Genomic DNA, 27,595 nt, shown 5'->3' with positions numbered 1-27,595 from the left:
ACCTCCCTGTCTCTGCTCGGAGTTCTCCCACGACCAGTTTAAACGCCTTGCATGTGCCAACAGGATGTTTTGCTCTCAGCACATGGCTTATGTTTTCACTCATGCTCCATATCTGATTCTTTTTAGCTCCCAACACACACACCAACAAATGCTGTTGCACTGTTTGTGTTAGTGTTTAGCAGTTGTATGGATAACATCTAAACAAATATGTATTAATGTTTTCTTAACTCTTATTTTCAGTCATTTTTATTAGGTCTAATTTGACCGTATTGTTGTCTGGAGTCAGTTTTAACATTAATGTTCAATGTTCGTAAACGTAATACTACTGAGATAACACTACACCAAAAGTTCTATTGTTTGTGTATATTTATTCATCAGTTTGCTCTGACTTAAATGTTTCACAGACAAATTGGAGTAAAAAGAAAGGAACTGTCATGTATAACATATGGCTCTCCCCTGCACTTCGTACTAGCTACTTTTAAATAAATGACAAAAGAAACATATGAAAATGTAATCTTTGTTTGTGCATGTGAGATTGTGTGTAATTCTGTGCAATTTAGCATTTATTTAGAAATTAAATTTTCATGGATATAAATGGTATTTCAGTCTGCAGACAAGCACTCTTTTGGGGGAAACTGAAATGGATCTGAATTGCCTCTGGCACTGTTATTCACTTAGTATCAAAGTATAGTTGTGTTTGCTCAGTCAGCCATCTCTGTTGTGTAATTACTAGACTTAATTGCTGTATTTTCTTGCCAAGCATCTCAGATACAGAAGCTACACTGACATCTTCACTTCAAGCCTGACGGCATTCACGTCACCAGACGTACAGTTACGGTTGTTTTTCTTTTCCCTTCTCAGTTAATGTTTCCTCTCTGAATATGAATACCTTTGTTACATATACAGTAAGTTGACAAATCAGTGACAGAGTAAAATGCATAATATATAATGTCCTCATGCAAATGGAGTGTTTCTAAGTAGCATTTTAACTGGCCTGCAATGTACCCTGTTTGGTATTACATTCATTTGTCACTGATTGATTTACTTTTGTTTTGGTCTTAAGAGAATACTGAGACCACAGATTTTCATTTTTAAAGTGGATAAACAATCTGTTGGATATTGCTGCACTCCTTTTTGATTGTCTTAGTTTCACAACAAACCCTTTTAGTAAAGTATTTCATAATCTTGGATAACTTTAGGCCTCTGAAGAAGTAAAGAGTTCAGTCAGAGCTGTTTCTTATCATTTTAACTCAAAGCTGGATGTCATCTAAACCTAATATCGGATGTTAACACTTCTGCTTACTATCATTAAAATAAATCAAATATATTTGTTTTAAAGTGTTAGGGTTATAACTAGCAGAGCTGTTCATTGTTGTATAATTGTGTACAGTCAAGATGGTGGGTGGAGATATATATTCATCATGTATCATGTCTAACATTAGTGAATCATGTATGGAATTAATCTGTAGATGCTCCGGTTCAAGATGAGACTTGACTTGAGAAACTTTTTTATAGATGCCAAAATGTGGCCTGCAACAAACTTGTTTTTATCCTAGCCAATTGCCAGAAATGCCTCTTCTATATCGTAATGATAATACATTCTCAGAATTGTCAGTGTTTTGAGTAAATGTCTAATAATTTCAGCCCTATCCCTAATCAGCAAGTAAAATTGAAATCTCTATTTCAGTCCACATCAGTGTTTATGGCTGGATGCCTCATAGCTCTCATCTCATTATGTTTAGCATCTGGCTGTACGCTGAGTCCATCTCTGCATCAGCCACTTGATAAAACTGCTATGATTTTTAAACAAAAATTGGTGGCTCTTAAAGCAGCTGAGGAGGCATTAGACATTGTTTTTAGCAACTGGCCTCCCCATCTGTGACGCCTTCCATCTGTCAATGTAATACATCCAATGTGTCACAACTGTATAGTATCTTTTTTTCTTTTTCTTTGACAGCAAATGAAGGCGAGTAAGAATGACAGCAGGGCAGTGTCCCTATTTAACTTTTTGACTCACCTGCCAAGGTATTATGATTGATTAAAAAACCACAACCTCAGCATCATACTGTAGCCAGCTTCTGGAAACTCCTTCATCTCCAAACCTCAATTTCTCACAAAACTTACATTTTTAAGTGCTTCTTCCTCTTTTTTGTCATTGGGACTTTGTTTTAAATGTTGGCTTACTCTTTGTAAATGTCGCAGCATAATAGCTATTTAATTATAGCCAGCAGCAGATAAGTGGCAAGATACAGTTTAGCATAGAGCATCAATGTCGAGTGGCTAATGTCTCTATGGTAAACAGTGCTGCAAAACTAGAAGAACTCAAGATGGACTATGGCTGGCGCCCCTTTGCCTCAGACCGTCTTGAGCGCTCTTACAGTCTCACAGCACTGTTTAGGCGTGCGTTAAGAAAAACACATATGGTGCGTGTCTACACTGTATAGGAACAAACATAAGTAATTTCCTCTGAGCCATCATGCCACATATTGTATTACATGACTGTTTTGGTACAAACATTTAGCCACCATTGTGGTGGATAGCCTTCCGAGATTGGACGGAAAATCCCCCCGCATTTGGTGCTTGGCGGGTGTTAATTTTGGACCCTGAAGAAGAGGATTGTTGGTGGTTAGAATATTTGCATGATCGCTCTATGAAAACTGAATCTTAAATGTGTTTCAGCTATCATGTTGCCCTGCATTGTCCATCAGTTTCTAATCTACGTCCTTCTTCGATTTCCCATATTATCCCTCTGTTTTGAATGATGAGCCAACGAGTAGTCAGAATTCATCCATTGACTCTATCAATCTAATGGGTTAGTGAACATCTAAAGTACACACATTTCATCTGAAATTGTCAAACCCATTGAGCCAAAGCAGAGCAGTCTCAATGTCTTCATAAATTGTGGCCTGGACTTGTTTACTGGGCAGCCTGTGAAAGTACAAACACGTGTTAAGTGCTCATGATGAAGGCATTAGTGCATCGCACAAGACCATAATGTCTGGTCTGGTTAAAGACTATGTTTTAGTGAGGCTTTTCATTTGCTTTGTTTGTACTTTGAAATGTGGCATTGATAAGGGAAGCCCTAACAATGCCTTTCTCACCCAGGTTTCACATGAGGATCATCATTTGTTACTGAGATAAATAAGTTAGAAGTTTTCTCTTTGTACTGCAGTTCAGTTTGTATTGCAACCATATGATTCTGTATGTTTGTTATATTAACAGTCTGAAGGAGAAAATGTAATCATTTAGCTACAGTATCATTTAGTTTAAAAATAAGTGCTGCAATGGAGTTTTGTGTCTCTCTTCCAAAACATTTTTTTTTTTTTGCCACACTGGTATTTTGCTAAAATTATGTGTTCAAAATACATTGAAAAATAATCAAACATTTTTAGGGGTTTCTAATTCACAGTATGTTTGTGAACACAATTTTTGCAGTATAGTTTGATCATATTCAGCCAACACTAATCTGCTCCATCCTGAAATTAAAAATCCTTAATCACTTTTAAATTTGATATAGCTCAACTATGTATTCCGAAATAGAGCTGTCAGCTGCAGATGAAACAGGCCTTCTTGTCCATTTAATCACAACATAATTCTTGTCAGTGTGCAGAGGCCACTATTTATGACTCTGATATATAACCCAAATCGACTGCGCTGCTCCTGACCCAGATTTGAACAGACATCAGCAGATCCATCGTTGGGAACACGGCTGAAACGCATCAGTAAACCTTCCTGTTCTCCCAAATGACAGAGGAACATGAGAATTCTCCTTGGAGAGCAGATATGTATTTTGCATCAACAGAGTTGCCACAATTTGAAGGACTTACAGATGTGTTGGAGTGACTGCAGGCCTGACTTGCTTTGGTGGTTGGCCCACTGTCTCTATTCAGCTTACTGTATTAGCAGAGGGAGTTTCTTGGCATTCTGTCACCTGCTTGGAAAATTACTTTAAAAACACGTTTAAAAACAGGCTCTCTCATAAATACTGATTTTGTTTACAGGTGACACTAAGCAGTTAATGTATTCAGCTCTTAAATTTTGATATACTGTATTTCCCTAGGTTAAAAGTGTACAGTACGCTGACAGATGAATTTCAAAACTGTGAAAGTTGTTTTAGGATGTGCGAAACCAACAGGAGTTGACCCAAGCGTGGTATGAATTACACCATTAACCGCTACTGTAAAATGCCCAAATATTTTCACTGTATCCATCAATTTGTTACACGGAAGCTGAGTCCAATCTCTAGGATTATAGAAAATTACTTGGAACATTTTATTCCGTTCCTGCAAATGAGCAGTATCAGTAGCTGTGCCAAACACAATATACAAAGAAATGGGGATCCACCAAAAACACCCCTGAGTGAAGATACTGTAACATTTTGCGGAGGCTGGATAATCTGTGTATGATTTGGCTGCGTTAAGGCTACATTGTGTATTCAAAAGTGAGTGGCTCTGTGTGGTTTTATGAATTATTTTTCTCTTTCTGTCTCACTCTAGCTGCCTCTGAGGGGAGAGTCAACGGAGGGGAGGATTTCTTTCAGAAGGTGAGTGTGTAGTCTGCAGTTGGACAGTGTTTGCTTTGTCTTTGTGTTGCGTTCAAGCCCACTGAGCAGCGCTTCTCTCTCAGTAAGGGAGCAGATGTCAGGTGCTCCTCCAGTCACTCGTAAGTACAAATCAAAACAAACAAAAACGATGGGACAACACCGACGTTAAATCACTCCAGGGCTCTGATCCTGTAACACAGCTGACACAACACTTTGGGCCTTTCTCACTTACGTAATGTACCATAATATATCAGATCATCTCTACAGTTTAAAATTATGTCGAGGTCAGACAAAGACCTGTTTAGGAAAGAAATGCCTCATTGATTTTTCGTCGTCACTGTTTTAACTTTTTTTAATGTTCTGAAGCCTCATTATGTGCACCAACACAAGGATTTGCCTCAGTGATCGTCAGTAGTCTTGAAGGGTATTTTTAGTCACAACTCGTTCACATTGTCTCACTGGTGATCATTATATTTTTATTTTTTATTAGTTAATGGTGTTTCATACAACCTCTAGCTACAAGAATTAGGATTTACAAGTCTATCTTAAAATAATAGTCAGGTGCCCAAATGACCATTTAAATGTTCATACTAACCATTTGAAAATCCCTACATAATGCACTTTCAATGTAAATGATGTGGGCCAAAATCCACAAACGTCTTTCTGTGCAAAAAATATATTTTAATGTTTAATTGAAGCTAATATGAAGCCCCAGCCGCCCAAATTAGTCAAAGTAAGAAAAGATATTTTAAGTCTGTATGTCTTTTTATTGCCAAAGTCCTTTCTTTTGTCACTATACTTCCACTGCAGCTCAATGGAGAAACGAAAAGAGGTAATTTGATGCTAAAAAGACTATAAATGTGGCAGATATCCACTTCATATGACTAACTCAGATTTTTGCACAAAATGACTGTGTGGACACTTTGTGGATTTTGGCCCCCATCACTTAAACTGAAAGCCCATTTGAAGGGAATCTTTTAATAGCCAGTATGAACAGGAGGATTGATTACAGTGAGGAAAACCTTTTTCAGTGTTCATATGGACACCTGACTGTTGTTTTAAGACAGATGAAAAATTGTGAACCTATCCTTAAAGGCCACCATATGTCAGGCATTAAATCATGCCTGACCATGAGCTTATTATTATGAACTGCAGTGTGTTTTCTCATGTTGTATATCTACCTCTAATCCTGACAGTTATTTTGCTTTATACTGCAAAATGTGGTGCAAGTTCCTTTAGTGGCATGATTGAAGGGGAAAAAAACAACCGTTTCTATTGATACAGTGAATGTGTTTCACAGACTAATTACCCAGATCTGCCTCATTTGTTTATTTTGAACCAAAAGTATTGAAGTGAAAGTGTGTCTGTTTTATGCTGGTGTCAGTATTGATGTGATGAATGAGGTCAAGAATCGAAACGAATCAAGAGAAGAATTAATCATATGGCAATGAAAATGAAAATCACATTTTCAACAAGTAAAGTTAACTGTTATCACTAAATAAATTCTGTCAGCAGTCATTATGAAGGTATCTGGTTAATTATGTGGCTCTCTTTAAGTATTTTGAGGGAATTCTTTCTTGTTTGAAATCCGGTTTCCTGTGTATTTTGAACTAGCTCTATAGTATGTTAATGGGATGTAATGAAATAAATGATGGACAGCGGTTTGTTTTAGCATTCCTCTTTTGTCTATTTTCCATATTTGGTTTTAGAGGTTAGGAAGCTGAGTTGCTGATGTAAAAGATGGAGGCAATTTAACTTTCCCTGCAGCAGATTTCAAAAACCAAGTAATGCAAACCAGGCGCCTTTAAGAATCCCCTCCTTGGAATTTTAACAAGGGCTCTAGATATACTGTATTCCTTCCTCCACCGCTTTTGGTTTGAGTAAATGGTAATGTTTAAGATATCCATTGTACGTGTCCACCTCACTGCACAAAGCTATTCTGACAAAACACGGCTGTTGGTGTATTTACTTTGTCAGTCATGGTTTTTAACATAGTTGGCTTCAATATTGTCTCAGCTCATTCAAAGCAAGGTGGTTACTAGTGGTGAAATTGTAAATTAGAAATTAGTGTGCAGCTGTTTGGGTTGGAAGGCTTGTGAGAAGCAGTAAAGGAGGTGTGCTACAAGTCATGTTTTTATTGTAGAATTTCCATTTGGATAACTCTGTATAGTTCCCCACTGATAGCGTGATCACCATACATGCCCAATTAAAGCCAGGAAAATATACACGGAATTCGTCTGTGAAATGGTATTGTTGAAAGAAAATGGATGAGGTGTGTGAAATACCTTGAAGTTGATGAAAATGGAAACTCTTAGTTGGACCGTTTCCTTACCGTCCAACACACCCATGTACCACACACACTCAAGTGAGACTAATAAAGCACATGAATCGCAACTCCCTCCCTCGTGTAAGGAAGCATACAGTCATTTTTGACGCAGACTCTACATATCAGGCTTTGGGAATAAGATTGTGCCATTGCCTCAACAGTCAGATGTAGAGTTCAGGAGCTGACGAATGGTCCGCCCCCACACTCTCTCCCCAGGCCAAGTTGCTGTAGTTGATCAAAACCCTCTTACTCAGTGTCTGCTGGACTTCCTTTGAGTCCAGAGCAACATTTCGTAATAGCAAGCAAACAGTCCACCCTCTTCATACAGTCAGTGAGAAAGTAAAAAGGATGGCAGGCAAACTGGGACCACAGGAGGGTGCCACAGCTGGGAAATTAGCCATGTGCAACTCACATGGGGGAAACACGCCAGCTACATGTCCCTCTTTGTTTCCACTCTTTGTTTTGGTCTTTTATATGGGCCTCATGTTTTCCCTCGTGCTTTTCCCTCGTTCCCCCTCTTCTATCCTGCTGTTTCCGTTCTGTTTCATCTTTGTATTTTATGAAACCTCTGGTGTGTCATTGTTATCAGTCTGGTACAACAAGGGGATTTCTCTGCAAATGAAATGCTTAATTGTTTAACAACAGAAACTGTGCGTCACTAAATAGTTCAACAGTGAAACTTTTGGACTGGGAGCTGTTTGAGTGTCAAATCATGGCACAGACCAATAAGCTGCCTGGAGAGCTGTGCAGAAATTGAGCCGTGGGACCGAGAAGAGCCGAGAAGCTCAGCTGGTTGAGTCGATAACTACACACCACAGAAGAGCTTGGAGTGAATTTGAGTTGAGAGATGCCTTTGAACCCCCAGCCAGCTCATCTTTGAGCCCCCTTCCATTTCTCCTTCCCAGGAGTTGTGGTTCTGTAAATAATGCCAGGCATGATAAATAAGTGCCAGTGCACTCAGATCTCAAGCCAAGTGTAATTCATTTCACTCAGTTTATTGCACTGGACCATCTCTTTTTTTCACAGGGCAAATAGGAAAATTAACACTGTCAGGCTGCAATATTTGATTGGTATAAAATTGTGAGATGTTGAAGAAACCAGGTCAGTATGAATTAAACAAAAAGTAAACAAATGTATTTTAACAAGAAGTACATTAGTTTTTCATGCTTTGACCTGTGACGTTTAGTCTTGATGATTTCAACAGTAGACTGTTTTTGCAGAAGTGCCCTCCTTGTACTGTGTGCTACTCTTTAAACCATGCATATTTCTAGCCCTGAGGAGCAATGGGGCTTTAGCTGCGAGTTAGTGTTCAGATTGTTAACATGGTCTCAGTTACGACTGTCGAATCTCGTGGGGATGCTTTCTTTAATGCTGTCAGCTTTGAGCTCTGTTGTTCCTTGAGTCAGTCTTTGCTCACAACCACTTTACACCCCCAAACAGCCCTCTGTGTCCCCCTCCCAAACACACTCAGAGTCACACATTCCAGCTGAATCAACAGCTGCACCATTGCAGTCTGGGCCAGGAAACATGCCTCTGCCATGTTGATTGCTGCTGTGCTTATACACGCACACATACAGACGTATACACATAGTCACGTGTGTTGAACACATGTGCTGTCTTTCAGGACATTGCCTTAATGATATCCTGTTTGATTTCACTTACAGCTCTGCGCACGTCTGCATACGCCAGCTGCAAACCTCTAAGAACCAATCATCATGTCAAGGTTTTGCATGAAACTGATCAGAACCAGTCATTTATGTATTTATTCATTTCAGAAAGGGTGGAGTAGCAGAGAAGAAAGGGTGGAACACTAAATGTATAGGTAACTTAATTTGTGCAAATATCTTCTTGACCCATTTGAGAGGTATTTGCTAGACCCTGCATGAAAATAAACGCCATCCACCCTTTAAAATGGTGTGTGGTCTGTCAGAAATCAGTCCCATCTGTAGGACGCTGCCAAGAAAAGCAACACTGGACAGGAAACAGGTCTCTCAGAACAAGGCGCTTTTTAGAGAAATAGTTGATGAAGCATAGCCGATGAAGTTGGAAGATTTTAGGAAAATATAAGAGTTACTTCTGCTATGAAATGTTAGATTTTATCATAAGCTTTTATTCTGCTGGGTTGCTGGAATTTATCATTGTAATGTGTAAATTAAACATTGTAATCATTTTTTAATGGGACTCACAATCACTCATTTGCTCTTACATGGTCACTGTAATTTCAACCTCTCAGAGGATTATATTACTTTAATTTGTGGTTCTAAATTGAACTCTTTCATGACAGAATCCAGAAACATCTGCCATTGTCACAGGGGACTGATTTTTAGGAGCTAAAGCCAAAAAAAATGAGAAAGTGAGAGGCAAAAGTTAAAGGAATTTGTCCATACTACTGAGAACAGAACGTCCTGTAATGTTTGTGGTTCGTCCAGCTGCTGGTGTGAGTATGTGTCTTGAGTTGATAAAGAAAAAGATTACATTTAGCTGCAGGGATATTTGTGATTTATTGTCCTTTCTCACATACACCAGAAAACAGCGGGAGGGCATCATGTTGCAGATTTGGCACTTGTACCTCGGGCCAGTAACACAGAACTCATCAGATTTTGGGTTCAGGGCCTGAATTTCATTGCGTGTAAAACCATTCTGAGTGAATAGACTGATAATATTATTGCAGCACTTGTGATAATATTGCTGAGAGGAATGATGGGAAGGTTTCCAGTAGGAGGACATTGATGGAGGATCATTAGTATGTTGGTTGTTAGAGCTGAAAAACTGAACAGCATCGTCACTTAAATGATGGCACAAAATAATTCCTTTCAAAAATAGTTTACAGGGATGATTTTAAAGGAATTCTGTTTTTCTTTCTCTTTTTTTTCTTCGTTGCACAAAATGATACCAGAATTCCTTCTGCTTCCGTGATTCTCTCAGTAGAAACCAGCTGCGAACGCAGAGCTGTGGGCAGCATATTTCATGAGAATGACTGGAAGGGTGTTTCTTTGCCATTAGATAATAGCAACAGCGATTATGCCCACAGATATGCAGCCTGGGCCAAGAGCTTAAGAGAGAGAGAGAAGAAAGAATGCAACAAAACATCAACAGAAACACTTTTGTCGTACAAATGTGTTTTGCAATGATTTTATTGGCTCGCAGTACTCAGTTTTAGGAGTTTTTCAGAATCCTGTTTTGCTTAAGAAAGGACAAATTCTCCCTTTAAAGCAACAGTTCTTAATTTTCTGCTGTGAATTTACAACAAAGAAAAGCTAAAAAAAATAACTCTCACAGCTGGATTTGATAAGCCGAACGGCGCTTTAAGAAAAGTTACATTCCTGACTTCAGGTTCCTGTTTTTCTAGTGGCAGAATAGTGGCATAAGCGCTTTGTTCTGTTACTTGTCTAGGCAGTTCATTTTTATGTGATTATAGGATGTTGTAGAAAATCAGTGAGGCTTGAAAACGCTTCCCGTCAACCATCATGGACTCCGAGCATATATTTGTAGAGTAACAGAGGGGCACATCAGGCTTCTCAAAGCTGTCTGTTTTACAGGTGTGTGAGGCTGGCAGTAGATAAGCTGTCAGAATGTGTTGTAAAAGATACCAAACAGACGGGGCTACTTCCAGAAGAGCATATGGAGTAATTTAAGCACTTCCCGTTTTGATTTGTGCACCAGCTCCCTGAAGAATACAGGCTGTTGTCCTTTTCAGCAAGGAAAAATAGCAGAAAATATATTTTTTTAAATAATAAATAGACTTGTTCATGAATCGCTGTAGCTGTGCTTATAATCCTAACATCTACTCTACACAGCGCTGATGTCTCTTAATGCACCCTCTCTCCCACTGAGTTACAATATGCAGCTCATTGCTTAATGCACTCGGCCACCAAGGAATATTAAGTGGCGGCTGCTGCTCATGTAATGGATTGAAGCAATCCTCGGGTGTCTGCTCATGTGGCTGAGACTTCGAGAACTTTGAGAAATTCATATCTTCTCCACCCCGGAAACACAAACCCCTGGAAAGTATTAAAACAAACAAAAGACTGCAGGACCTTTTGTGAAAACAGGGATACAGTGCACATTGAGGACACGACCATTAGGAAAGAGCATGTCAGCCTCTCATTTTTTGGAAGGTCTGACAGTTTTTCCTGCTTGTGCTTTTTTCCACTAACATCACCCACTCATCATGGCAGGCAGCTGTCACAGGGTTTGTTGGTAGTTTTATAGCCAGAAAGCCAGGCAAGGTGAACTTTCTCATGTCCAAATAGAGGAGCAGGAGGTTGGGTAATAGTTTCTTCCTGACTGGAGGAACACTGACAGCTTCTTGACCAGCTCCTCAGTTTTTTCTCCCACTAGTTTTTGTTTTTCTCATCAATACATATGCTCCTGGTTACAATGAACTAGACTTCTCAAAAGTCTCTCATATAGATTGTTGTAGGCATTTTTCACATGTACCAAAGCCAAGTTTTCTTTTCCTTTTTTCTGGTGGTATCGGGGTCAGGGGATCAGGGTGTTGAGCAGGAACAATGTGTGGAAACATAATTTATGCTTATATCACCAGATATGTTTAAATTGGACTCAACCACAGCTCTGTTTGACTTCTCTAGCTTTCCTAACCTATAAAGAAGACTTTCTGCTATTCTAACGCTCTGCTGCACTTTTCATCACATAAGGCTTTTCTTTATAACGTCTGGCTGCTAATAGCTTGTCTCATAAGCAGTAATGTTGTTGTCCACAGTTCAAGCTAAGCTAAAGTCACATTAAGACACACAGAAAAATTATTATTATATTTGCAGATACAGTGTATATGAGTGAAATAAGTAAAAAAAAATGTAAATCTTAAATAGGTCTGTTACCATCAGAACATTGAGTTTACTCTTTTATGATTAGCAAACTGAATATCATATGTTTTTTACTATTGGTTGGGACAAAACATGTTGGGTTACATCCTAAGCTTTGAAAATAATATTTTTTGATCTTTTTCACCATTGTCTAATCTATTAATTGAGAAAATAATCAACAGATTAATCAATAATGAAAATAATCCGTCGCAGCCCTATTATTCTGTAATATTCTGTAACATCACGTATCATAAGATATCCCAATGTAACTAAAACACATTAATATTCATACAATATATTCTGTTTCATATGTTTGAAATAATTGTATTATTCCCTCTGATAATGTGACTTCTCTTTGTTCCAGATCATGGATGAGACCCAAACACAGATAGCCTGGCCATCCAAACTGAAAATCGGGGCCAAGTCTAAAAAAGGTGATTGCATTTTCTTTTTACTCCCATGCTCAGATCATTGTTTTATTGGATCCATGTTCTGTTTCCATTGTTTTTGTTGTGTGTGTCACTTTAGTAATGGTGAATGGTGAGCCAACAAAATGTATGAATCTGACCATGCATCAGATACAGCAAAGCCCATAAACTCTAAGTCTGTGGCAGGTTTGCCTTTCAATGTATCTACAGTCAGTAACAGACATACAGTACTAAGTATACAGTAACAACACTACCTGCTGAACTTGGAATTCATGTCTGGATCTTACAGCTCAGTTGTGGTTGCTTTCCCTCTCCTACAAGAGGTTAATGATTATGAGTCAATGTTGTTTCAACCACAAATATGTTCTCTCCAAAGTCATTGGAGTCAGATGGACAAGAGAGAAGTATTTCAAGGTTGCACAAGCATTCATTATTAAGAAAGTTAATTGAAAGGTTTGAAAAGATGAAGGTATGTGTGTTTTCTGTTTCTCACAAGCAAGTAACTTCATCTGCACTGAGGAATTTGTGATGTTGCTGTGGAGGCGGAGAGGCAGGAGATGCTTGTACTGAAGCTCACACATTTATTGGCCAGGTTGTTCCAGCGCTCTGTTACCAATAAAACATTATCACGGTTATTTAAAGCTCTTCCGGAAGGTGGCGAAGTGGGGGTTTTAGGGGAGTGGGAGTGAGGAGTAGGTGCTGTATGCCCACTTTGTTGTCCTCAGGAGAATTGCCAGTGTGTGTGTCTTCAGGCCAGATGTGGAATCCAGTGACATTATGTAACTTCCTCACTCACTCTGTAGAGAAAATAGTTGACAGGGTTACATCAGAATCTTTAAAATGTTTCTCTCTGGATACTTAATCAACTGTAAAACCTGGCAATCCATTCATACAAAACAGTCGTTCACCCCAAGTATTAGTTCATTCACAAAACCTGACTCCACCACCACCTGGGAGTGATGTTCCGTATATTAAATGAGGGTATTTTAAAATCCCGACCCATGATTTGTATCCTGTCAGATTTTCCTGTGTTGCATAAACCGAGAAGAACAAGGAATGTTGGATAATCACTTACATCTTATCTCATGAGCTAATGCGTTTGTGGGAGAAGAGACATGTGGAACTGACCATGTGTTTTTACAGCCTTGGCACACAGGAGGGAGTCAAGGAAAGAGAAATCACCAGATAGCAGGATAGAAATGATTTTACATCTGACAGTCTTAAAATCTTATGAAGTTGACCTAAGATGCATCACCTGGTGGTTAAAACCTCATGGGAGTAATTAGGAAAATTACCAGAGACAAAGATTTACATTCCAGTCATTCCTCATCAGTCCACTCTGGATGTGACTAACAGTAAACTCACTTACTCTGTCACCCCAGTTTTCCCCTTAAAATAGACGATGACGTAGTTGTTTTGTTGGAGCAGTGTTAAGGTTAACAGATTATTTTGGGATCTATCTAACGTTATACTTTTTAAGGATATCAGTGTCCTTGTTTTCCTGGAATTTTACGTCAGTGGTGTCTTTAATGTGCAGTCTGGAAACAGTTACACTCTGCAGGATAGCAGCAGATATGAGAGGATATGTATGTTTGTAACGTCTCCCTACACGGGGCCACACTCCATCAAAATGCCAGCTCCTCTATTTCATTTATCACCTGCAGCTAGCTATCCCTGCCACCTGCTTAAGTCTGATAAGGGCAGTTGTTAGCCTTGTGGGCACACCATCATCAGGGTGCTGTCAGTGATTTAATACAGTGAGGAGCCATATCGCTTGCATGCAGACAGGTCACTGTTGCAACTTAAGATACATTCCAGTCAATACTGAGGAATGGTCTTTAGGTATGTTTTTTCTAAAACTGTTGTTTTTTGTGTGTGTTTTTTTTTCTAACTAGTGTGTTACAGTATTGACAGGTTGATGAGTCTGCCCTTTTACTGGATCAATCACTGTAGGGCCTCAAATTAAGATTTTTATGTGTTAAATGTCTTAATACCTTACACTTGCCAATTTTCTGTTTCAACATTTCTGCAGATATATTGAATGTGAATCACCACACCTAAAGGGACTTAATTTCTTTCATTTGTGTGTTGTTTTCAATTGTGGTCTTTAGATGGAAAAATGCTTTGGCTTTGCACGTACAGAGCTCAGGGTCAAAAGGTTTCTTCCGTCAAGTGGAACTGTGTCAAATCTTTGCGACTGAAAACGCTCATTTTCACAGCTGCAAGTCTACTTTTGTTTTTGTTTGTTTTTTATAGCTGGTCCCTGTACCAAATTAAGAGTTCAGTTGTTCATTTTTTATTCCACAGTCAATCATCAAAAAAGAGCATACAGCACACTCCGCTTCAAAAATGCGGGGGTGTTCTACATCATAACTGCAACACTCGTTTAGGCTGGCTAATGTTTGCCAGATGTGCTCTGCAGGTTAGAGTGGGGACACTGGAAGAACCATACTCCCTCTAATGGTCAGAGTGGGCGTCACAAGAGGAAGTGGAAGGATGTCTATTGTTCACAGCAACTGCTGTCTGATGGGAAAATGTCCTGGAACCAATGCTGAGACTGTGATCTTTCTGCTTTTTTTTCCTTTGTTTTCCTGTCTCACACTGCAGTTTAGTTGAGAGCTAACCCTCAAAGCTTTTTATAGTTGTTGACACTCCTGTATGATCTAGTATCTATAGTTGTGTGTTGAGGTTGCCTGACCCCTGCTACACTCTAACAAGACCAGTGCTTATTTGTTGCCATAGTTCGACAGCTGATCCTCCAGCAGACACTTATAAGGAAAAGGACTCTTCTTTTCTAGCCTCTCTATGTAACTTTGCTCTATGAAAAACACTGAGATCATGTACTCTCCTTGTATGTTGTAGCTCCATGGAGAGCAATATCAGGCTGACTTTGAAGTTGATAGTTGCACGTCATTGGGAAAAAAAAGTAAATTGAGAAACTCCCTTGTTGTCACTAAAAATGTTGCAACCATGCTTTTTGCTAGGTGTTCTCACTTGCACTGTTCACTCCTGAGTTTCTTAAAGTGTAAACATGCAGCCGAGGGGTTCTCTGAAGTCCAGGCGACTTTGTCACAATAAATCTGTTTCAGTGAGTCCTGTTTGAAAGCTATGCTGTAAATCTGAGATGCTGTGTGTGTGTGTGTGTGTGTGTGTGTGTGTGTGTGTGTGTGTGTGTGTGTGTGTGTGTGTGTGTGTGTGTGTGTGTGTGTGTGTGTGTGTGTGTGTGTGTGTGTGTGTGTGTGTGTATGTGTGTATGGGGAGGGGGTATTCCTGGAAGGGGGCTTAGCTGACTTCCTGCAGCTCAGTGCAGTTAACACAGGGCCAATGGACTGTGAGTGTGTAGCACACGGGTGCGCACATTTAACTTTGTATGTGTGTGTGTGTTCATTTGCATTCTCCAGGGGTCCGGCATGTGGCAGAGCCAGATGTAGGCTTACACAATGCTTTGCAGACACAAGCATTAGCTTTGAATGGTTTAGGTATGCAGTGTTTGGTTGTTTTAACTGAAGTATTTAGAGGTCAAGGAGGTCTGTGGAAGCACAGTTTACACAAGCTATTAGATTATTTTTAAAAATCACAGTTTAGTATACTATCTAGTCATTTCTTGAATTTGAGGAGATGCCATTGGTTCTGTGTGGTAAAGAGTGTGTCATGGACATGCTGAATTATGTGCTACAAAGTCTTTAAAAAAGAAACTAAAATATTGGTTATAGTGTATTCTTGCAGTGACTGACAGTAGGAGTTTCAGGAACATGAGGAACATGAGGCTGAATTGAAGCAGAACAATTATCTTCAGCTCGTAGTGTTTCTTTGGTCTTTACTGACTGATGGATTGTCTGAATATAATTCCACAGAGCTGCACCTCCCCCTCCCCATCCTCATCCCCACGCAGTGTGGTTGCTTGCAGACTTAAATGAGACTCGTCAGATATCAAAGCAGCAATTACTGTCCCCGAGCCATTTTGTGACATGCTGTAATTTGTTGACAAATGCAGACTGCTGTGTCATGTTTGGGTAAATGGGTTTAACTTCTGTCCCACTTTTGCATTCCATCTCTGCTCTGTATCATCACAGACTCTCTCAATAACACACATGCACCGTCTCTCCAGTTTTAATGTGTCCCTTTCTCTTTTTTCTTCTTCCTGAAATTCCCTGCAGATCCTCACATCAAGGTGTGCGGGAAGAGGGAGAATGTGAGGGAAGCCAAAGACAGAATTATGTCTGTGCTTGACACAAAGGTAGAGTAAACATCTCTGTTATCGCATTAAAATGGAGTTCATGTGACTGTGTAATTCTCTCCTCTCTTTCTCACCCATTGGACTAAATTATATTTCACCTCAGCTCTCCTGCTGTCCAAGTAACAGATTGCACACAGCAGTGTTGTACAATTTGGCACTAATCTAGCGAGATACTCACATCCTGGACTCATCATGGATTGCTGTGTCCATGCAGGCTTCATCACCATGGTAACACAAGAAATCACATACCTGGACGACTGCATTGTAGCACCCCCTAGGGGCAGCCAATCATCCATGCACTTTGAACGGTCACAAAAAAAAAGAGATCAACACATGATCGGCTCAGTTTATCGCCTCTCATATGGTTTTGTCACGAGAAGGCCAACTTGTTCTTGCAGACACAGCAGAAGTATTTGATTATGACCCATTTTCATGAATATGTTAATGTACTACATATTTTGTTGCTCATTTGCTTTTTTCTAAATGATTGCAGCATCTGAAAGCGTTTAAAAGAAGGAATATTTTGGGTTTCGTGACTATTCAGATGGAGTTGAGGGGAAAAATGGTCTGAACTTCAAGTGGAGCAGCTTTTAGAGAGTGAGAGAGAGCAGTTTCTCTTGCTGCTGCTTGTTGTTTGTCTGTACTTATTAAAATGTCACAAAGCAGTAAAAACAGACACATTTTAGTTCATTCTTGGGTGACGTCTAGTGAGTTTTATAAGCTGTGGGGATATTGGATACACTCCTGTGCCTCAGCAACACTTTGTATTGCACTGTATTTAATAGATGGCTGCACTACCCACCAGTCACTTGGGGAAGACCATAACAGCTACAGCAATATTTGTGACAGTAAATGCAGTAGATTAAGTTTACTTTGTATTTGTTAGACATTCTGTCAATTTTTTTATTTGTATCCTACAAGTACAGGAATAATAAAATGCAACTTTTTGTTTGTACGAAGCTCTACTCACTAAGCTGTTGTTATTTTGTATTAATCATCAGTAAACCCTGTCCCTCTCTCTTCTGCTCATTAGAGTAACAGGGTAACTCTGAAGATGGATGTCTCCCATACGGAGCACTCCCATGTTATTGGCAAAGGTGGCAACAACATCAAGAGAGTGATGGAGGAGACTGGGTGCCACATCCATTTCCCCGACTCTAACAGGAACAACCAGGCAGAGAAAAGCAACCAGGTTTGTGTAGCTACGACACAGACACTGCGCTGTCACACTGAGGAATGAAAGATAGATGGGTGAAGTGTGCTGTTTACTTCTGGCTGATCAAAGACTGTCTCTTTAGCTTTAATCTCCTAAACCACAGCATCGCACCATGATTCATTTTTGAGTTTAAGTGTGCTGCATTCTTCTGCTTTTGGTGTTTGCTATCTTTATCCCTCCACTGTTTTTCCAATAGTAGCTTAGGTTTTAAATTCCAAATATTTTAGTGCGAGTAAGTACTTTGTGATCTGTGCACGCAGCCCATCCAGTCCATTTACTAACTGTCACAGTGTCTTGGACTGGACAGGTTGCAGAGAGTTTGTCCAGTTGGCTGTTTTGATTGGCCAGCCCTGAGGAAGCCGCTGTGTTTTGGCTGGATGCACTAGAAGAGCTGTAGGATCTTGCTGTAATTACCATTAAAGGATTCAGGAGAGCGCACTGCCTGGCACAGCAATACATATTTATCTTTGCCAGGTGCTCTACAGTGCACCTGTGTATGAAAGTACTGATTTTTAATAACATTATATAACTATAAAAGACAATTAAACATCTCTGTACTCTGTATCTCATAGACTCTTCAACCCCCTATAGTCTTGCTCTCATGATGCAAGTATAGACTGAGTATTAGCAAGAAGCTTGTGTTAGATCCCAGAACCGTTAAACCATCTTTCCTGTTTTCTAAAGCTTACTGACTACATCATCAAAGCCGCAGTGGTGCTGATAAGTAAATATAGATGATGAGGAAAATCAGTGAGGTGGCAGCTTGATTTTTATTCTCACTGGAGCTGGTAGGGATTCAGGATGTTGCTCCAGCACACTGATGTTAGCTAATGCAGGGCTTGACAATAGTTTTGAGATGTGATTTAATGATTAAAGATATAATTGCTGTGAGTGTGCACTCATCTACAGGTACATGTTTGTAATGAAGTAATGAAGGCCAGAGATGAACCTGCCTGGTTCGTTTGATCATATCTTATTTCAGGCTTTTTTAGTAGTTCTGAGGCAGTAGACTTGTGGATCAGTTCTTGGTTTGCTCCTCAGTGGAAAAAGAATGGGAGAGAGGAAAATTGGGTCTGTTTCTCACCTTATTCATTTCTATGGAAATTAACTTAATCTGGCCTCTTATAAAAAGTCAATGCTTTAATTGTGTAAGCCATTTTTTCTGATAATGATATTAAATGTGTGGCAACACTAATGATGTGGTTCAAGAATATAAAAAATGAACTGCAAATATGTTACGATAAGGTATTCAGGGTTTCAATTTAGAGGAGGCCTGTAAGCCTTGCTCATGTTTTCTCCAGATTTCTCTCTCAACGTTGAAATGAACTGTATGCAATGATCTGAGCCATTATTTTTCTTGACTTGGATTGTGTTAGAACTGGCTATCTGATTTACATATGTTGCATTTGATTTTGAACAGGTGTCCATCGCAGGGCAGCCAGGAGGGGTTGAGGCAGCTCGAGTAAAAATAAGGGTAAGTTGGAACTTGGCTTCTTTTGTCTTAAAGGGATATTCCACCCAAAAAGCTATATTTTGAGTGTCAAACACACACCCTGTATAGCAAGTGTGTAGTTTCAGCTTCAACTTCATGACAGTTGACAGCTCAGTACTGTCCAATTTTTACAGTGGAAAAAGTATCAAAACATCCATTAAAATGTTTGGAACCACTCCTTCAACATGGCGCTGAGTATATTGTTTATATTTTTGCCAAATATATCGCTTCTGCTGCCTGAGTTTGCACACACTCAAGACCAGGTGTGTGGATTGGTTCTACAGATTTGAGGGCCTATTTCCTGCTTTTTTGTCACTCAGAACTATTCCATCTATGTTTTTCACTCATTAGCTAGCCTGTCTATCCCCCTCCAGCTCATTTGTTGTTCTTAACCCCGCTCTTAGTTTACTGATTGGCTCCCAGATGCATCACTCACAACAGTTACTTCTTCTGTAAACAAAACATTAGGTTCAAGAGAGGCCAGTTGCCTACCAAATGCAACCAATGGAAGCACTTCAGAGTTACAGAAGTAGGAAGTTGTGCACTCCAGGCACAGTTTCAGCACTTCTTTAAACCGCAAGCACCATTCCTAACCTAGCCTATCCCCAGACCACTTCCCTTAGAACAATTGTAAAATACAGTACAAGCATTAGCCTAAGCCCCTTTGGCAGGCCTATTTCCAGCTCATTTTCTAGCCTATTCTCAAGGTTCAGTTTCAGTCTGACTGGAAGCCCAACCTCCAGCCTCAGCTCTGTGGGCGGAGGACTTTTATGCTTGTGTGAACTGTTTCATCCCTGAACTTTTGCTGCATTTCAACACCGCAGCAGTGAACAGTGCACAGTGAGCACGTTCTTCCATTATGGACTGACCAAAACTAACAAGGTTGTGTGTACATCTGAGAGTTACCAAGTGAGTGAAGTGTGCGTGACGAGCAGAGAAATAGAAGGTCATGCCGGTCGTGTGCAGTGTATATTGGCACATGTCAGCATGTACTGTATGTATCCGTACCTCTCCATGCTTAAAGGTTGTTTTCACAAGCAGCAAGCCACAGCCCACTTTGTCTACTTTTTTTCTATGGATGAAAAAATGTAATAATAATCAAACCTCACCATACCAATGTTATATGGAGAGGTTTATAATACTGTATAAGCTTTTGAGAACCATCAAAGATTGTTCTGCCCTCCAAAGAACACACAGTCAGCGGATGAGTAGGGTGGATCAAAGACAGGTTTCCCTCTCTGACAGCTCGTCGTCTTACTCACTTCATTCCACATTACTCAAATATCTTATATACTGTTCTGTTAAACACTGTTCAATACTCAGGCTAGACGATCCTTCCACTCACAGCTTTAATTATGTATGAACTACATCACTTACCAGGAGGAAATTTCCTCAAATTCAGCAAAGGGAAGGAGCATAGATATGTGTTTTATGTTTATCTCACTATTGATCAGCACTACACCCTGACTTAGTTCTTTTGGTGGCATTGTCTATTTATATACATTGCTCCCTGTTCACAAATGACATCTTGTAAACCAAATTGCCGTTAATGACAAGTAATTTCAGAACTAATCTACTAAATATTACATTTGTTTAAAGAATACTACATTTAACAAACAAATGAATGTATTGTGTTTCCACCAGTTTTGCTTTAAAGAGGATAGGTTGGTTTTCTGGGAAATTTGCTTATTTGCTTTCTTGCTACAGTAAGAGATAGATGACGAGATGGATACAGCTCTCATTTGTATGCTAGATTTGCTAGATAGATATCAAGCCTTTAATTGGGGAATGGTTAGCCTAGCTTAGCATAAAAACTGGAAGCAGGCAGAAACTCACTTTGCCCAAAGGTTAAAAAAAATATCTGCCTACTGGCACTTCTAAAGCTTCCGAATGAGTATGTCTTGTTTGTATGAAACTGTAAAACAAAAGGAACCAATGTGTAAATAGCAGCAAGTTATTTACACTAGTTACACTTTGGGTTTTACAAGTTTTAACCGCAAATTGTTGTTTTTTACAGGCTAGTGGTTTTCCCCTATTTCCAGCTATTTATAGCTAAGCTAAACACTTGCTGCTTTAGCTTTATATTGAACAGAGAGATATGAGAGTGGTGTCAATATTCCCATTTAACTCCCAGCTAAACAGTGAAGAAGACTCTATTTCCATTCATGTTGAACTATTCTTTTAAATCTACGTACAAAGAGGAATAGATAGAGGATTTTTATATATGATATTGTGTTAATATTAAGTCTGAGCTGTTAAGTGCTGGAGTACAGAGGGTTTATCTCATTTTCAGTATACAGTATGTTGTTTGGTCTTGGGTGGCCCTCAGTGCAAATTCTACTCCATCAGTCCTGAAACAAGAAGTGGTCGGGTTGTGTTTACATTCGTTACTGATCAACAGACACATTACAGTAGACTTGTTAGGTCTACTGTATTCTTAGGATTTCTTGGGTGGAGATCTGTAGGGTCTGTAACAAGTCGGTTGTTGAGGTGATGGATTCTCGGGGGATTTCTAGAAGCATTCAGAGGTGGAGCTGACAGGCAGGTGATGAAAGGTCTGGCCAGTCTCTTTACCTTGAAGATATTTTCATTTTTCTTCATCTCTCACCCTCATGTTAGGAGAACTGAGGCTTTTTAACAGCACTTTCAGATTGAATACATGTGAAACTCATATCTGCCAGGTAGACTGTTTGAAAAAAGCTGAGGTCAGCTCCACCATAAAAATCAGTCTATTCTTCATTCAGCTCCTGACTCCTGCTGTTCTGCCTGTCCTCTCTTGCATTTCCCTCTGTGCTGACCTAAATTTCTTGAGCCCGCGGAAAGCGAGTGCTGAAACGTGATATAAATGTAAGGCCAAGCACATATGGGACTGATCAGGGATGCATTTCTTTGGTCAGAGCAATTCATGCTGCTTGCCCTTCACTGGCAGCCAAAACCAAAGTGGCGCTCTGCCCAAGAGTCAGTGTTTGGATAACACTGTGTGTGTGTGTGCGAGTGTGTATTCATTTTCTTCTTTGTGAGTATGTATGTGTATACTCCCTGCAGTTTGTCTGTGTATGGGTGTGTGCCTGTATGATTCCTCTCCCATGCATGCATAAGTATGTGTATGCATGAAGCCAGGCCTTCCTGTCTGCATCTATTTTGTCTGAATGACTGCTGTGATACAAATGATGAGAACTGATGCCTGTTGCTGCTCCTGTGGTTTGATTCAAAGGCTTAAAATTAATGTATGAGAATGAAGGGCATAGACCACTGATGTTTTGCAAAACTTAGATTTCGTAGTTCCAAAGCCATAATGTTTAAATCAGTCTCCCAGGAGACACCACCACATTTTACCATAGAATATTTTGTCTAACAGAGGGCATATCTCTTATTTCTGGCACCACTCTTCATTTTAATTAACTTCTACTTATTTGAGCTGACATATCTACGTGCCAAGTTCTGCCACCTTCTGCTAAACAAAGGCTTGTTATGTCTGTGTGTCAATTCACATTAATCTACACTATGTAAAGAAATCAGACTTTTACCTCTCTGTTTTTACTTGTCCAAATGGTCTTAATTAGTCTGAATGACAGCACAATGTGATACAAACTCATGCGCCTTGTTATAGAGAGATATGGGTTATACTTGTTTTATATATCAGTTTTCTTGCAGTAGCAGTAACAGCATCATGACAAGCTGTTTTTTCTCACTCCACCAACCCCCATCTTCCCTCCCTCTCCCTCGCTCCTTCTGTTCCTACATATTGCAGGAGCTGCTCCCTCTAGTGCTGTCTTTCGAGCTTCCAGCCATCATGCAGTCTGACCCCAGCTCACCCACCGTGCAGCATATCTCGCAGACCTACAACCTCACAGTCTCCTTCAAGCCCCCGACACGCCTGTATAGGGCGACTGGTGTGGTCCGTGGCTCACAGAATAACGCCAACGCCGTCAAGGTGAGGAAGTCTGTGCGTTATTGGAATGGTTGGAAGTGCTGGTTAGTAATGTTAGTGGGAGGGTTGATGCTTCCTGTTGCTTGGTATGTGAAAATCAAACACAAAACAAGACAAAATTATGTAGGGTTTTTTTCTATTTGTCCTTTTCTAATTTTGTACAGCTGGGTTTTAAAGTGGAAAAAGACAACCTTTCAACTTCCCCCCCCCTAGCATTTGCAAATGGTATTATTGTTTGCGCCACTGTCGCTAAGACAACCAGATCACTTTACGTTTCCTCAGAGCCTAGCTCTTTGAAGAAATAATCAACACACAACTGGAAATAAGAGAGAAGAATAACATTTTTACTGAAAAGGTAAATTGAAATTGTCACGTTTTTTATATTGAATTTGGAAACTATTGTAGTAAAGTTATTGCTTCACACAAACAAGTAACTACAGCAGGGCGTCAGGGCAGGCGGGAGAGTAACAATAGAAGAAAACATTAGGATGAACAGTGTGAGTTTGTTCTTTCATTTAGTCTATAATGGAGACATGAAAGCAGATAGAAAATAATTTAATATGTGTTGAGAAAAGTGAACCGTATTGGTAGCATGTTCATATTTTTACAAAATGAAACAAACTGATAACATATGTTGCTGTTGAGAGATCAGCCTGACTGGATACTGATACAGTGTTATATGGCTGTAGAGCTGATAGATTAGTCTTGCAATACCAGACGGTTGGTAGGCAGGGAGATCTCTGGTACTGGTATCGCAAGATTATTGGATTTCTTAATGCAAGGTTTCTAGATGTAAATCCACATAAGCCTACCACTTCAGTACTGATTCACCCTGATTTATCCATCAGCTCATTGAGGCATCAATGCTCTAATGTCCCTTTTAGGGAGAATCAAGCGTGTCTGTTTCCAGATACCGCATTGATTGTAATAATAGCAGCAATATACTTTTTATTTTATTTACATTTACTCATTTAAATTGTAACAAAATTATAAAAAGACAAAATAATGGGAGCATAACACTCCAATAACCGCTGAAAATGCTTGAATAACTGAACCCTGATCTACTCACTCCTTGTCAGTCATTTTATTGCGATAATATTTGAGTTAATACCCTAACTCTTCTCCACCCATTTACACGACGAGCCACAAACCAACAAAGGTTTCCTGAGCTTGACTGTGTCAAGGCCCACCAACAGTGTCAATGTTACTGACATCTTTGTATAAACTGCCTCATTACTTTTCAGCACCACAGGGGCAAGAGAGTGCTGAGAGATGTCTGGTGGCTTAAACTAGACGGTTGCTGGTTCAGCTTTCCACTGCAGGGGGGATACTGCTCTGAACTCACCTTATAACTTAGTCCACTTATATACCATCCAGACAGGGGTCTCTCCTGGGTTAAATTTGTATTTTAAATTGGTCTTTAAAGTTTCTTTCTGTGTATCCAATTTTCATCTTGTGTATGCTCATAAACATGCTGTATATTTTCTATATTCACACACACACAGATGTGCTTCCTCAATCGGCATTTTAGTTGTGGCTTAGTTACAGCCTGCCAAGGAGTCTTCCCATCATCTCTGCCAACAAATCATACCCACCAACTCACTTTTTTCCACTAAAGAGGTTCTTAACAATGTGGAACTTAAATCAGCTTGCCAGAGACTGTATTTGGCATATATGCACCTCTGCATTTATTCATTTATGGTAGTGCTCTCATATGTGGATTTGCACGCTAACGCAGACTGTTTGCATGTATGCTACAGCACGGCCCCTGAGTGTGCGGTAGGTCGGAGGGGTCAGTCAGGATTGGGAACCCTGCCAGATGGAGGCTAGAGGATTAAAGGAATATGTGTGCTATGTTATGTAGTGGTGCGAGACCCTTGAAACACCTTTGAGAATTGCCAAAACCGCTGTGTTATGCTGGCCACAGTGTGTGGATTCCCGTTTGCATACTGGAAATGACTTAGTTTACTAGGCCAAGTGATGGCTTGCAGAGGCATAGCAGAGACAGCAAGGAATGAGTCTGTTCAACTTGCCCGGCAGCTAAAGTGGAAAATACAATAGTTTCCACTGGCTATATAGAAAACACTCGTGTTTTCTCTGGGAACAGGGCAACACGACTCCACTGCTCTCATCATTAACAGACTGCTTTATAATGTGATATGGACATTTGTAAATGGACTATTGTTTCAGCTTTGTTTTATTTTAAAGACATTAACTCTGTCATGTTTTTTATTTGATTTATGTGTACTGTTTGATATTCTTGTGAGAATTCAGTAAATTGACAAAGGTCGTTTTTACACCTGTATCTTCTTTTAACATTAGCATGCATCCAAAAGAAGATGGCAACCTATTATTGTATTATACAATATGGTACACTGCTCATACAATATGAGTGTTGGCTTTACTGATGACAATAGGACATAGGACAGTGAATTTCTTTGGATTTAAGACTGCTGGTTAAACAAAAGCAAAGCTGTCACATTTGGAAATTGTGATGAGCCTTATTTACTATTTTCTGAGCTGTTATCATTATATCATCAGATGCAGCTTTGGTTAGCATTGATGTTATAGTTTTAATGCAATATCATTAAAGTAAGTACATTTTTGTAATCATGTCAGAATTTCTGACATTTTAAAGACAAAGTCATGTTTGTTAAAGATAAATTATCAGTTGTACTGTGCTTTTTCTTAAAGGTCCTTTCTTTACTTTTCCTTTCCTTTCAAGTCATGCTCTGCTTAGAATAAGGTTTTTTTCTGATATGGTTTATCCCCCCAAAAAAAGTTTGAATTAGGCCTAGATATATTTTTTAATGAAAAGCAGAAAGGCTAGATATAATTTTACCCTTTCTGCTTCAATGAAAAATCAAGAATCTGTAAGTATGCAAAGGTTTTGTGTTTTAAATATATAACTGCTGGACACACAATATCTCGTACTGTACTTCACTAAAAAGTAAATTCTCAGTGTACAGTATGTGCGCTGGAGGCTTCAACTACATTACTCTTGTTTAATGAATGTAAAAACATTCTTCAAACATACACCATTCCGCACAGTTGATATATTTTGTTAACTATCATCCTTTCTTCTCCAGCGGGGTACAGCTTTGCTGTTGGAGCACTTGGCTGGTAGCCTGGCGAGCACCATCTCAGTCTCCACCTACCTGGATATCGCCCCCCAGCACCACCTCTTCATGAAGGGACGCAATGGCAGCAACATCAAGCACATCACCCAGAGGACAGGAGCCCAGATCCACTTCCCTGACCCCAACAGCCCCCAAAAGAAATCCACAGTCTACATCCAGGGCACCATTGAATCGGTCTGCCTGGCACGGCAGTACCTCATGGTGTGTGCTTTGTTTACTGACATCTACTGGTTGAATAGGATTACTTTAAACTGCTGTGCTTTGTTTTTGTGGTCAAGGGGTGGCATTGTAAATATTTCACTACAATATGCAGATTCCACATACTGTGTGGTATCTATAATGGATGTCACTGTTTGACTAACATCATCATGATATGTGTGAATGATGCACGGGGTTTTAAGATGGACGTTAACCCTGATTGCCTTTTGGGGTTTTGAATAGCCTTGGGATGCCTTTACTTGGCTCTGGTCACACTGCTGAAATGTCAGTTAAACAACCGTATGTAGATGACTCAAGGTTAGCCTGTGTGATTTATAGTTACCACATACCTGCATGTAAAATGGATACATGTATTTGCATCAGCTTGGCTTGAATTGTTACTGTCCTGTCCATATACAGATTATCCTTATTCGTTATTAATGGTTTGGCTTGCATATGCAGTAGATTTCGGGGGACTGGAATTTCATCCCTGTCAGTAATTCAGGAGGTCAGCATGTTAGCATGGGTGTTTTGGAGCAGGAGAAGAGCCTCACTCATTTAAATTTCTGTTGATTCAAAATGCTCTGTGGTCATTCTTGTCTAGTTGCCCATGACCACTGAGGCTACCCTTATCTGGTTTACTTAGGAATATAATCAGAAGTCTGTTATATATAATGTGTAAAAGTGATGGTTGTTTAATTACAATTGGCTGAAGGCTTCTGCTGAGCTGGTGCAAGGCATTTCAGCTGTAAACAGCTTTGGCTTTCTGTTTAGAGATCCATAATGTGGAGCAGTAATTCTACCAGAGCTGCCTTCTTTTTGTCTGCGGTCTCCCATTTGGCCCCAAAGACATTTAGCAAATGCCAAAGTTGTTGCAGTGCCTGAACATGACTTTCTCTCAGTCTGGAAACAGGACACACAAGAAGGAGCTTCTCACTGTTTGAGTGGGAGAGTATAACACAACAGATTTATGAGAGAGGAGTTAGAGGGGATGTTAGGACAATAGAAAGCCCAGGATGGGAGAGTAGGCTGAGAAAGAAGCGAAGGGGATAAAGAGGGATAAGGGAATAACTGAAAGTAAAAGGCAAGAGTGGACATACTGTACAGGAGGGGCAGTCCTGCCCGCAGTAGTGTACTGTGTGATTTGGCCTCTTCCAGCCAGACTGCAGATTACAGCTCCAATCTCTGGCCTGTAAGAGCCAGCATGGCCCTATACTCTGCTACTAATTACACCCACTCATAATAGGAGCGCTGTCCA

At 39.8% G+C, this 27,595-nt stretch overlaps 1 protein-coding gene across 1 annotated transcript in view; it reads left to right on the top strand.

Annotated features, from left to right (window-relative positions):
* Window positions 1–27,595, top strand: part of LOC133991832 (protein bicaudal C homolog 1-like) — a 56,410-nt gene that overhangs the window by 16,194 nt on the left and 12,621 nt on the right. Inside the window, exons 2-8 of the mRNA XM_062430406.1 lie at window positions 4,497–4,543; window positions 12,060–12,129; window positions 16,281–16,360; window positions 17,394–17,552; window positions 18,997–19,050; window positions 22,820–23,002; window positions 26,089–26,340. Coding sequence (XP_062286390.1) covers window positions 4,497–4,543; window positions 12,060–12,129; window positions 16,281–16,360; window positions 17,394–17,552; window positions 18,997–19,050; window positions 22,820–23,002; window positions 26,089–26,340 — 845 coding nt within the window. The remainder of the gene's footprint in view (window positions 1–4,496; window positions 4,544–12,059; window positions 12,130–16,280; window positions 16,361–17,393; window positions 17,553–18,996; window positions 19,051–22,819; window positions 23,003–26,088; window positions 26,341–27,595) is intronic.

The sequence above is a fragment of the Scomber scombrus genome, chromosome 12 (genome assembly GCF_963691925.1).
Source record: "Scomber scombrus chromosome 12, fScoSco1.1, whole genome shotgun sequence".
Taxonomy (NCBI): domain Eukaryota; kingdom Metazoa; phylum Chordata; class Actinopteri; order Scombriformes; family Scombridae; genus Scomber; species Scomber scombrus.
The sequence above is the reverse complement of the archived record's forward strand: the minus strand, read 5'-3'. Positions and strand labels throughout refer to the sequence as shown.